Consider the following 13,591-nt stretch of genomic DNA (forward strand, 5'->3'; position numbering starts at 1 on the left):
TTAATAAGTACATAGTACGGGTACTATTTATAGATAATGCTTCCACTACAGCATGTATAAACTATGTAAGTACATATACTAATAATAAAAAAAATGTAATTGGATGTGTAATTTTTTTTGTAAAATTTATTATTACCTCCTGTGTTTTAGAAGAAATAAATTGTTATTAATACTGTAGAAAATACGTTATATATATGTGGTGTACGTATGTAAATAAATACATAGACTATCTATAATGGATAATTCAAAAGTTGCACAACGAGGTTGAATTATCTCATCGCTTGATGACAGCATCATAGCGAGAAATAGGGATCACTACTATTTTTAAAAACTTTTCTTAATCTTAAACAGACTTATCTGATTAGAATATTTTGCATATAATCTTATCAACGATTAATTCACATGTCTATAAATATGAATTTATATTTTATCTCTTACAAAATCAGCTGATCAGTTAGTGAATGATTTTATAATGCTAACGCTTGCTACTCTAATTGGAGACAAATCAAAAACCAGAATATTATATAAAAGTTGAAGTGAATTGACAAAAGTTCCGGTCTCTATTTTAACTCTATGGGCAATAATTTTTGGTTATTAAAACCAATTGGAAAAGAACTTTAACAATTGAGCTTTTTGAAATAATTATAATATATAAAAAGTTGTTATAAGGGTACAAGATTTTATATTGATACTGGGTTCTGAACTAACCCGTTTCTGATTTACGTACGGAAATTACGTAAATACGTACGGAATCATTTGAATCTCTGAACACAAATCATCCATAACCGGCACACAGTACTTAGTGCTTTTGTATTGGTTAAACTGAGTAGTTGATAAAATTGTATTTATTATAGCTATTTATCTATAGAACTACAATAATTATAGGTAAGTTTTAGGCTTAATTCAAAAATATCTGACCTTCACATATTTGAAGGCCTATGGCATTAAAAATTGTGAGCTTCATTATTCCAAACCAGTATGCAGGCTTTAAAAATCTTTATTCATTCTTTAAAAAAGTATTACTTGTTGTATATAGATACATTGTAAACAAAGAATAAAGATTAATAACTTTACATGCTGATTTATTTTATATATGTAGTTAAGTCAATATTTGACAGTAAAGTAACGTAACTATTTGATTTAATAGTTTATTCAAATATTCATAATCAAGTCTGTTGTGTTGCTTTGTACTTTATATGTCTGGTGTTTTGGCAGTGGAAAAAGTATTTTTACTTTATTAGTTATTAACTGTTTTTTTTGTATAGTTTACAAATATATGTGGGTATGTCATTGTGTTTAAAATTAATAGTAGAATCTTGAGTTGTTCATTTATAGAATCATATTTGCGTAACGTGTGAAACATATTTTAAATCCACAGCGTGGTTAATATCTGATCATGGGTCGGATATTAGCTATTTTAGTCCTGGTTTGCGTGTACGCGGCCAATGCACAGTATGTGAAGTCAGTTAAAGGTGGTCACCAAGGCGGATATTATCGTCAATACAATCCTGGAGCTAAACTACCTGAGTATGTTTTAAATTACAACTATTAATCAATCTTATATGGAATAGGTCTGATAGGTTGTTAATCCCATTCTTGAAATCGAAAACAGCGCCCACACTATGTAACTTCTAATAGCAATACCGAAAGCGAACCCCATCACAAAGCTGGCATTTTGTACCGCTCTCTCCAAGGTTGCGACATCAGCGTTACGGACTTCGAACTTGCACATTGTCGCTATTAAAAGTTACAGAAAAGCGTGTGAATGGAACATAATATTAAGGCTACTTACGTCGACGAATTGACTAGTCAAATAAACTAAGCAGCGTATTAACCGTATATCTCGAAAAGGTTCTAAGTCGTGTGTCTCTTTTCACTATACTGTTATCACAATTTGCCAGAATGAGATGTAAGTGAATTTAGTTTAACGAGTGAAATTAGACTAATTTATTCATATTTATTATTCAGATAATTTATTCGGTAACAAATATTTGTTTCGAAAATATACATAGCCTTAAAATTTAGTAATGACGAAAGGAAGCCATTTCGTTATTATTGCGGAGCTTATGAGACACAGCTGAAGTGGTTTGAACATCTGCACCGAATAAAGGGCGACAGAACCCCAAGGTCCTTACTGTACTCACAATGCGGTGGCAAGAGAAAACCCGGTAGACCGGGGCTGCGTTGGTGGGATGGAGTTGTCAAGGACCTCTTAACAATAGGGGTTCGAAATTGGACCGGGGAAGCACTGGACAGATTGCAATGGAGAAGTGTACTTGCGGAGGCTAAGGCCCACAAAGGGCTGTATACCCATTGATGATGATGATGAGGTTATGAAGACCCACATCCATAATGCCCTCTATTATTGGATCTGGAACGTTTTATTGTCACTGATTAAAAATATGTAAACTTAGAACTGAGTAATTTTAGTTCAATAGCACTATATTACTATTTCCAAAAAATATAGCGAACATGTTTGCAAGAGAGAGAGTAACTGTTTTCTTATTTTTAGCTTTCACGGTAACTCAACACAAGGAGGTTTTAGCTCTCAAAATAGAACACAAATGCACGTCAACTATGATATAGGTGTTTGTTATACAGAAGTACCGTAAGTATATAACCACACAATTATATTATAATGTAATATATATTATTAATTATATATTTTGCAATTATAAGTTCATCTTACGTGAATGAAAAGGCATGCACAACAAGAACACAATAAATAGGTTGATAAGTTCACTTTAGATAAATAGAACAAAATTAGAGCGTTAAAATATCTTCAGAGTATTCTTTGGTTAGAGTTATTAAAAATTTAACTTTGGTGTAGGTATGCACCAAATCACTTTCAATCACCAATTACATTCGCCTGCAATTTACCACGCTAATACCGATTTAAGTCTATAGCCGATTTCAATACTGAATATACGTTGTCCCAAATAGTGAATGAGGGAACTACAACGAATTAGGTCCGTCAGATGACGTCATTTAAGTCTGCTAAGGACTACTAGGGACTGCTAACAGTGCTGTTAGATTACTTGTTAATTTCTTATTAAAAACCTTATCGAATCCGTCTTGAATCGCTATTGAAGTTAGCCGATAAGATTGCTGATAAATAAATAATGTGATTGCTTGAACAACATTGAAAATAGGAGGGAAATATATTTAAATACTACAATTATTTCAGTACTGCCAGTTTAGTTCACAGTCAAGCCCATATCCCTGTTGGAAACGGTGTAAGTACAAAGATAATACTAAAATAAAGAAACATTTAGAACTAAATTCTTTATGTTTAATAGAACTATTCATTATTATTGTTAATACATATACAGTTACAAATATTTTTATTTTATAACAAAGAATAAATAAAATACAAATATTGTAATTGACTAATATAAACCAATAATTGATATTGTAACTAGTAAAATTTTAAATTTTGTGATTCTCAATGTCTCTCTTATTCATTAATGCTTTGTTTACAAAAAGTTTTTTGTAGATAAAAATTTAATTTTCGTATATATTGGTCCTAAAAGATAATTTTCGGTATTTTCAAAGAAATCAATCTACATTTTTTTTTCTCTTGATACACAATACGTTACAAACAAACCTTCCTTAACGTCTATTCCATTTCAGTCACGCCCAGAACTAAGCCGTATCCGATCATGTTGTCAAGGCTACATAAGAAATATCCATAACTTCTGGATTTGTGATCCAGTTTGCACACAGGAGTGTGTGAATGCTCTATGTACAGCTCCAGATACCTGCTCCTGTTTCCCGGATCACGTGAAAAATCTTGCGGGTTTCTGCATCCCAACATGTCCCATTGGCTGCCAGAATGGCCAATGCGCTGGCGGAGAATGCTTATGCAAGGAAGGCTTTGCTTTAGACTCTGAGAGCAAATATTGTTTCCCTTCATGTAAAGAAAATTGTGGAGGAATTGGTATGTTTTTCATATTATATAAATGAACTATACAATTTATAAAAACAATGCTAGATTTTTTTTTAATTGCTAGTGGGCCTACCTCCCCGGCGACTTACGCCCCGGGGCCGAGGAAGCTAAGCTAAAATAAATTAGCATGTCGTTTTTATTTATTAAAGTTAAAAGTAATATTTACATTGAACGTGGGTAGATGGTTGAGGGTTGGTTTTGCTATTAGATACAATTATTTTCCCCCAATCACCTGGGAACAATGCTAAATTTGGCTAGCTATTTGACCTTCTCACTAATGGAGGGGGGAATATGCGTTTATTCATTTCCTTTCGTTTATTTAGGTACCAAGTAGGTATCATCCTTCTGCGATTGAGAAACAATTATAGGTTCCAGGAATCGCAAGGGATCGTCAGGTCATTCATACATGCATGACCACTAAATTCCATAACATTAACCATAGTTGAACGAGGTAATATTCTTCAGGAAATTGCACCGCACCGAACATCTGTGACTGTAGGAAAGGGTATCATTCAACACCAACTGGAAACTGCAAGCCTGTGTGTGAAAAATGTGAAAACGGCGATTGTGTGGCGCCTAATGAGTGCCGATGCAAACATGGTTACGAGAGAAACCCACAATCTGTTTGCGCACCTCAATGCCCTCAGTACGTATTTAGAAACCATAGTGTAATCCAAATTAATATAAATAAATACTTAAACAAAAACTTCATATGATCAGCTGACAGTTCAATATTGCGTATAGATACCGGCAAAAATCTTGAACAAATGTCCTTGCCTGCGCAGAAGCGATTTTAGGTATCACTGAGAGGTGTGGTGGCATGCGGTGGTGCACGGCGGCGAGAGAGTGACGTGTCAATCGCGTGATTGGTAAACCAGTTGACGTTTGTGTCTCGCACAGTGTACGATGCGCAAACTTCCTCACACTCCCTTGTTTTATGCTCGAGAAGTTTGCCATGATCTATATATTTTATTAAGACTTTGACCCAATCATTCTTAACTATATCCAAATGCATCTTATCTTAGATTTGATTACTCTGCATTTCTTTATTTTTCAGAAATTGTGCACCTAATGGCAAATGCGTTGCACCGGGTAAATGTGAATACCCTGAAACAACCACCCCATTAATATCGCCGACCTTCCGACCCTCACCTAACATTCCACTTTATCCTGGTAATCAAGTTTATGCTGGTAACAATACCAAACCAGGGAATTATTCAGGTCCTTATCCCGGACACCAATCAGGATATCCGGGGCAATCGGGCCAATCGGGTTATCTAGGGCACTCAGGTCAGCCTGGAGAATCCAGATATCCGGAACAAACAGGTTATCCAGGGCAGTCAGGACAACCAGGACAAACAGGATATCCGGGGCAACCGGGCCAATCGGGTTATCTAGGGCACTCAGGTCAGCCTGAAGAATCCAGATATCCAGAACAAACAGGTTATCCAGGGCAGTCAGGTCAACCAGGACAAACAGGATATCCGGGACAAGCAGGTCAGCCTGTACAACCAGGATATCCAAACCAATATCCCAGATATCCCAGTCAGTCAGGACACTCCAACCAATATCAACCTGAGCCCCAGAGCGCTGGCCAAGGCAACCAAGGATATGCTAACCAAAACCACGCCTATCCCCCTAGTTCAGGGCTTTCCGGAAACCAAGTTAACACAGGCTTACAAGGTCAACAATTGTATCCTGATATTCAGCAGTATAACCAAGAATATGAACCGGATTGCTTGCGGCAATGCGTTAATGGATTCTGTGTAGAGGGAAATAAATGTCAATGCAACAAAGGCTTTTTACTGGATAAAAGTGACCCCACCGAGTCGAGGTACAACCGTTTTCTTATTCATTAAATTAATTGTAGTAATTTGAGTACGTTTTTGACAAATTGTTTTTACACTGAGATAAAAAGAGACATGTGAGTAGTTCACAATCTAGTAACGGCTCGCTACTCATACGGTGTATCATTATATAATTGTTTCTTACATACTTCCAGATGTATACCTCATTGTGCTGGCGGCTGTTTGAATGGTGTATGTTCAGCACCCAACTTCTGTATTTGCAACATGGGCTATTACAAGGATCACAGCGTGAAAGGAAGGCCACAATGTGTAAAAAGGAATAAAAGATCTGTAGAAAAAACACCAAACACTGCCGAATTTCTTGTTTTTGATTTTCCGGAAATGATCTAATATATTTTTTCTAATGATTCATGTCTAAATGTACTTTTGTCTGAAATGTAATTTATTATTGAAATAAAAGAATCATATTTTTTACAATATAATATAGGATTGTATGTTTTTTTTATTAGTCATAAAAGTTTTATTTTTCTTTTTGTGTGCACAATTTTTCATACCTGTATATAATAGTATCCAGCTACAGGTGCCTGCCCGATATGCGATGTGTATTAACACAATTGTGTATGATTTTTCTAAAATTAACAGTAATACGATGCGATTCAAGTTTAGAATATAAGTAAGTAACTAACTAAGCTTATGTTAAGTCCTGAGTATAAACTTTTCGTCATAAAATCTTCATTTACGAAGAGAAAGTTTTCCATTTCTAAATTTTGTTTGTCGAAACCAGACAGGACGAAGGTTTAAATATAGCCACAACAGTTATGGAAAATTTCAAAAATATGTTTTCCGAATGCATAGTTACCAGTATGCCACAACAGAAGTAAGTTTTTATAAAAATTGTATTTCTACGCACAAACTTAACTTTTCTTTATCTGTTGATACCGTATTTATATTAACATGAACTAAATGATTTTTTTTAAATAATGTTTGTGATAGCTTTTTTGTAGACAATGTTCAGGTTTTTATAAATTCACCATCTAAAACCACAGTTGGAGTCGCTGAAAAATTTACGGCCAATAGAAAGTTCTTCGCAAACATGATAAGCACAACTGCGTTTAATACTATGCTAGATCGTGATGTAAAGGAGTTAAAAAAGGATATTGTGAATAAATTAAGATTTTGCGATGATGCCATAATGAATCCGGATCTGTTAAAGGATTTCTATGTTCGTGAATCAGACCCTATATGAAAGTGAAAAATAGCTTTAACAATTACATTTGATGTGTTTTGTGATTTGTGGTTCATTCTATATTTGAATATAAAAATATGTAGTAGGGTAGCCATGATTTTAAAAATAAAAATATATTATACTTATAATAAATAATTATTTTGATGAAATTATAAAGCGCCAGCCGCGCACAGCACCAAAAATGACATACGATACGATACTTAATAACTTTACCTAGATAAAATATTTTTTGCGGTATGAAACTGCCGCACTTAATTACGGTGATATTAAACAATTTATTGATTATATAGTCTTCACCTTTCAATTTTCCCCACAAGTATATTCCACAATCCCAGGGCATGTGAAAGTTCAGTATTTGTAGTATATTAAGCAGGCCAGTAGCTTACGAAGCCGACACAACACATGTCGAATATAAATTTTATAACGTATAAAACAGAAATTTAAATGATGAAACAAACTTATTGAAACTAATCTAGATAAATTCAATTGTATTTTAGCTAGTCATTTAGCCAGTTTACGCGATGCTAGGTCGTAAGTAGGAGTACTTTTAGCAGGAAAATCCTACAAAACGTACTCGGCACATTATATAACATAATTATAGTATATTTAAAGACTTCGTCTATATAATCTTATTTTAATGGTATTGTACGTATGAATTACATAACCACTTGGTGGGTGATCTTGTCTTTATTTGTAAACATTAAGTGTTGCAATATAATGTAATTTTAAAATAAATTTGGGTAATAAATTATGCATACCCCTCAAATTGAATCACATTCACAAAATTTTGTATATTCAGAAAACTTTGCTATTTGTCTAAAACATGTAAAATCGGTGACTTGTATTTTGAATATCAATCAAGTTAATCTTTGAAAAGCTCAACAATACAACATTTTAAAATATTTGTTACACCGTCTGTTAACAACAGACGGTCAATAATGCAAGCGACAGCTATCACGCTTACGATAAACGTAGAAAAAGTAGTCAAAACTCCGATCAATGAGTTATTTGCTCAAATCTTTGCTGTATTTCTGTTGCGTAGAACAATTTCTTAGTGTACTCTTTTGACAGACACAAAAAATTTACTCATTATATTATGTATTCCCGGCGTCGGAACGTGACGTGAAAATATTTATTTCGGGGCAATGGCGTTACTTTCTTAATTCTCTTTAACGTCTTTTATTTTACAATAATATATTTAACTTATATAATTAGGAAATAACGATTCCTAGAAGCTGGCAGCATTAAATCAGAATAATGATTACAAACTAAAAAAAATGTTCAGTGTTTGTTACATATTTTGGCTTGAATGCATGGCATTTAAAATAATTGAAAAACATAGAATATCAATTAATAACAGCTGTGGTTCGTGGTTATGAAAATAAAGGAAATAACTGTACCAGTTACAACTTCATACTATACATACAGATAAGATTTATGCTGATATGGATTTTGAGAGTAATACTAGAATCTTAAAATCGCAGAAAAAGTTAAATGAGGATCAAACTACTCAAGAAGGTGGTAAGTTAAAATATGCATAACAATGTTTAACCAATGTTAGAAAAACATTATATGGGTAATATAACAAATTACCATTCTATATCTAAATAATGAAATACTGGTTTAATATTCATAAAAAGTTCATAATAAACTAAAAATCCTTCAATTAAATTATTGGATCAAAGCTTTGTTATTTTTTATGGGTTTTTCCATTACGAAAATTGTAAATATTTCCTAATACCGCTATAGGAATGGATTCCAAGCATGAAAAATGTATAGTCCAGACTCAAAATGGATGGGTTTGTGGATACATTGATAAAAGAGATGAAGGAACTTATTACAAATTCAAAAGTATACCATACGCAGAACCGCCTGTTGGAAATCTAAGGTTTATGGTAATATTACAAATTTTGTATGTATAATTAATTGGAAGTCAAGCAGATAATATTATCAGATGGTTAAAGGTTAAGGAACACATTTTGCTGGATAAACAAACCATTTATACTGGTGAAGTATATAATTAGTAATATATCCTACTTTATTTCAGCCTCCCAAATGTGTAAAGCCTTGGAAAAATATACTAGATTGCACAAAAGATGCATCATTACCACTATCACTCTTTGTTAATCAAGAAGTCTTTGGTTCTGAAGATTGTCTTTATATTGAAGTATCCTCCCCAAACATTAAACCTGAAAAACCACTTCCTGTCATGTTTTGGATTGGAAGCTGCAACTTTGTTTTTTATATAGATTCAATTCTTGACCCAACTCATTTAAACAATCAGGGAATAGTTTTTGTAAGATGTGGATTTAGATTGGGACCCTTTGGATTTCTGTCAATAAACGATTTTTCAGCACCAGGAAATGTTGGATTAAAGGATCTTATATTAGCATTTAAGTGGGTTCAAGCTAACATAACTTACTTCGGTGGTGATCCTAACAATGTAACTGCATTTGGAAGTGGTACAGGAGGCGCGATTGTACATCTTATGACATTATCTCCCTTGGCAGGTGGCCTGTTTCATAAAGCCATTGTTCAAAGTTCTAGTGCCCTTAACGGATGGTCTCTAGCTAAGAATCCAGTTGAAAATGCCATGACCTTAGCCAAACATCTAGGTATAAAGAAAACAGACAAATTTGAAGTTGTTGAAGAAATGAGAAAGTTATCAGGCTACGACATTATGAAAACCTATAGCACATTCCTTTTTGATAAATACCGAGTAGAGAATGATGTATTCGATTCACCATTCAAGCCTTCTATAGAAAATGAATTTGAAGGACAACCAACATTTATAAGCAAAAGTCCATCTAAAATACTTAATTCTGGTAATTTTAATAAAGTTCCGATAATGATTGGCACCAACAATGTGGAAGCTAAGGTGCTACAATATATAAAAGACGGTTTTTATAAGGATTATAATAAATACAATGAGGATGTCAGACACCTGGTTCCTAAATCATTAGCAAATGTAAACAGTGACAGTCTAAGAAAAATTGGCCAACAAATATTATCATTCTACTTTGTTGGGGTAGAAAAATTTAATGAACAATCCATAAAACAATACTTACAGTTTCTCACAGATTACTATTTTCATTACTACTTGGACAAAACAATACGAATACATAGCAAAGTTTCCCCTGAGTGCCCTATCTACTACTATGTTCTCAATTACGCTGGAGAATGGCTGGTGCCTAAAGAATTAGAATTTTTTAATACTATTGGTCATACTGCAGAGCTGCCATTTCTATTTCGAATAAAATCATCAGATGGCTCTTTTTACAAGGGAAGTTGTATTTCACTAACTACAAGGGATAGATGTGTCAAAATGTGGACAAACTTTGCAAAATATGGGTATGTGAATATAATAACTTTATATTTTCAGACAACAGATCCATATTATATTTAAAGGGTTCAACAATTAAGAAATTGGGGGGGCTATTTTAGAATTAGTTAACAGAGGTTGCTATGGTGGGTCATGGACAGCACATCAACGCCTTAAATATGCATATTATATACACTTGCTTTCAGCAACAATCTCTTATTGATTGGGTCCAGACTATCGGGTGCTCTCGCAAACGACGTCGCGTCAGTCAACAAGTCTTTTCTTATGGAATTGCGTGTGTAATTAATCAAAATGAAACAGTTACAGCGGCTGGGCGCTTCTCTCCCTCCGCGCCTACCGGTTTAAAATAACACTAAGGGTAGGACAGAAAATAACATCAGGGAGTGGTTGCCTGAATCGACTTTGTCACAAATGTCACTAACTTAACCAAGATCTAATTTACAGGACGAAGTTAAAAAACGAACGGAAAACGGAAGCTATAAAACGATTACCTCGATTGTATTTTCGTTTCCCATTCATCAATTCTTCCCTGGGCCACCTATCATTCCTACTACGTGTCCCTGCAATAATTGTACCAATTATTTATGATCTCTTATGCATTGTTGTCTTTTTTCTTTTTATGGGTCTTCATTAATGGCTGTGTTGTAGCTCCATTTTACGAATAGAACACATGCACTAAATTCATTTCAATATTATCAGAAAATGCTCCGGTATTTGTAGAAACTGTAGTTTCGCATGACCATTAACCAAATGATTTATTCGCCGGTTTAGCCATTTTCACGGGAACACGATGGGTTCTACATTGCTTAGCGTGATCGCGAGAAATCAGTGTCCATTATGTATGACAAGGTCATACAGAAAAGCAATTCAAGTCAAGTTTCCAAAAATTACAAATAATTTAAACGCAGAAGCACATTCACTTAATCTGTCATTGTAATAAGTAATTTCTGTCAAAATCTAAATTCAAAATGGTGGGTTGCCTTTCGTTTCACATGTTCTGAAATACACGCTGCTTCAAATATTTTAATAATTAATAGAAAAGTATAACATGTACGTATCGTTTAACAAACTTAAATACAATACACAAAATAATATTTTATTTTTATACTTAGCTCCGACAGTCAAAATTAATTGGAGTGGTTCCAAACAAGGTCCCCAGAGACACCTTAATCAGTATCATCAAATTCAGGCAACGTATTTCTAAATCCTACTCCAGATTCATATTATATTGAAGGGGTTCAACAATTTAAAATTAGGGATAATTTTAAAATTAGTAAACAAACGTTGCTATGGTGGGCCATGGATAGCACACCAACACCAAATATGTGTATCATATACACAAGCTTGCAACATCTTTCTCTTATTAAGAAAACACAAAATTAATTCTCAATTAATATTAGAAAAGATATGTATATATGTATTTTACAATTATTCAAAACTAATGGTTTTGTTTCAGAAATCCTACTCCTACAGATAACGATGAACTTTTACAGATCACATGGGATTCTGTAGAGAATGAAAAAAGGCTAAATTTCTTGAGTATTAGCTCAGATTTAACAAAAGGAAGAAATCCATTTTATAAACGAATGTTATTTTGGGAAAGCATACATAAAGAACATATTGTTCTTAAAGTTATCACACATATGAATGACATGGGGCTGAAGTTTTAATATAAGTGTAGATTTTTTTATAGAATTATTATCATTATATTGTTTATAATTATAGGAAAGTTTAATTTATCTTTAACATAACAAGTCTTTATTAATCTGGTTTAGTTAAAAAATTAAGAATTTAGCACGATGTTTGTTTTTATCAACAATACATTTAGTAGTAATACCTACATAATTTGAAATAAGTATGTAGTTATTAACTATCACATAAATATTAACAAGGTTATTATCGGTTTTCCCAAAGTATCCAGTAAGAGTGCTAAAATATAATATCAGTATGTTTTGCGGTTTTGCCCAAATAACAGTAGCCTGCAATGTATTTTTTTAGAGTATGTTTTTGATTGAAATTTTTAAATTCCAAATATTTTTTTATTGAAGTCCGAACTTAATATTCCCAAAAGTACAACAGTTTCAAGCGATTTACTGGAGCAAAGATATATAATAAAAATGGATGCTTTATTTTTTCTATCAACTTTTTTTTTATCTTACGTGCACTTTCTAGTATTACAAATAATGACTAGTTAAATAGAAATCTCGTTGAATTGATAGTTTTTTATTCTTTAAACATACAACGCAACGAAACTCTTGAGTATTATAACCCAAATTTAAGATAGGCTAGGGTAAATATTAAAGTTGTAATATTTACTCTACTCCACCATTTATATAATAATAATTGCAATAATAAGCCTTTATTGCTAGTCGTCAAGCCGGTTAATTTCTATTTTACAGCTTGTCGCGCAACAACCCAAGCAAATTGAAAAATATCGATTGAACCTTTTTTTTAAATTCAAAACTCCAATCACGGAATGGATAGATTTTTATTGTTTAGAAACATACAGCGCATATTGACTGCGCGTAGTAAACCTCAAACTTTAGATTATGTAGGTTAAAGTTTAAGTAGTAATTAAACTAGTAAGGTAGACTAGCTACCGATTGTAAGTAATAAACACAATACCGTCTTATTCTTAAAAAATATTCAGTCTACGTCAAATGCAAAGTACATTTAACTAAAGTAATCTTTCGTCTCTCACTGTCAAATTGCTTTTACGCTTTACACTTACTTAAAACAATATTAATAACTGCACGTATTTTATTGGATAATATGATTGCGGTACGTGACAGTCGTTTTCGTTTCCAATTAATAATACGTTATTAAACAAAGCAAGGAAAAAATAGTACATTGGATCCAATTGTTTAACAAATATATATTTTTATCACTTATGTTGAAGATTAGTAAAAATAATGCAATGGCTGCCAACTAAAATATACAATTTTTACAATAAAATAATTGTACTAGATATACTGATATCTACAGTTGCAAAATTATGATATAAGCGATTACTAAAATCAGAGAAATCAATGAACGCAATTTACCATATATGCGTAATTGGTGCGAAATAATATATTTGTGTTCATTGATATCTCTGATTTTAGTAATCGCTTATATCTATATATATAGATGTTATAAATATATAAAAAGTAGTAATTCTCACTTCTTTGTTGATAATGCGGTTTTCTTGGGAATTACTTTAGATAGTAAACTCCAATGGGGGGCCTACACATAGAAGGTCTTTC

At 32.9% G+C, this 13,591-nt stretch overlaps 2 protein-coding genes and 1 long non-coding RNA gene across 4 annotated transcripts; 2 read left to right on the plus strand and 1 right to left on the minus strand.

The window, feature by feature from the left end:
- The first annotated feature begins 746 nt into the window (after nt 1–746).
- Nucleotides 747–6,286, plus strand: LOC123713900 (fibrillin-1-like). Its single transcript, XM_045667789.1, has 8 exons — nt 747–885; nt 1,379–1,527; nt 2,513–2,608; nt 3,188–3,236; nt 3,634–3,940; nt 4,415–4,595; nt 5,007–5,783; nt 5,952–6,286. The coding sequence occupies exons 2-8, from the start codon at nt 1,397–1,399 to the stop codon at nt 6,145–6,147; spliced, it is 1,737 nt and encodes a 578-aa protein (XP_045523745.1). The 5' UTR covers nt 747–885; nt 1,379–1,396; the 3' UTR covers nt 6,148–6,286.
- A 1,218-nt stretch (nt 6,287–7,504) lies between these two features.
- LOC123713874 (juvenile hormone esterase-like) lies at nt 7,505–12,526 on the plus strand. Of its 2 annotated transcripts, none has more exons than XM_045667788.1 (4): nt 7,505–8,521; nt 8,753–8,898; nt 9,051–10,354; nt 11,803–12,526. In XM_045667788.1, exons 1-4 carry the CDS (start codon nt 8,449–8,451, stop codon nt 12,014–12,016), a joined length of 1,737 nt encoding a protein of 578 aa, XP_045523744.1. In that variant the 5' UTR covers nt 7,505–8,448; the 3' UTR covers nt 12,017–12,526. The 2 variants fall into 2 exon arrangements, with proteins under 2 accessions (XP_045523744.1, XP_045523742.1); XM_045667786.1 differs by having other exon boundaries at nt 7,506–8,524; nt 11,803–12,525.
- Nucleotides 9,050–11,332, minus strand: LOC123713914. The gene is made up of 3 exons (XR_006754248.1): nt 10,838–11,332; nt 9,426–9,614; nt 9,050–9,192 (listed from the first exon to the last, which is right to left on the minus strand). It is a non-coding gene; the product is annotated as an uncharacterized LOC123713914 (long non-coding RNA).
- Nucleotides 12,527–13,591: the final 1,065 nt, after the last annotated feature.

This window comes from Pieris brassicae, chromosome 1 (genome assembly GCF_905147105.1).
Source record: "Pieris brassicae chromosome 1, ilPieBrab1.1, whole genome shotgun sequence".
In the NCBI taxonomy this organism is placed as follows: Eukaryota; Metazoa; Arthropoda; class Insecta; order Lepidoptera; family Pieridae; genus Pieris; species Pieris brassicae.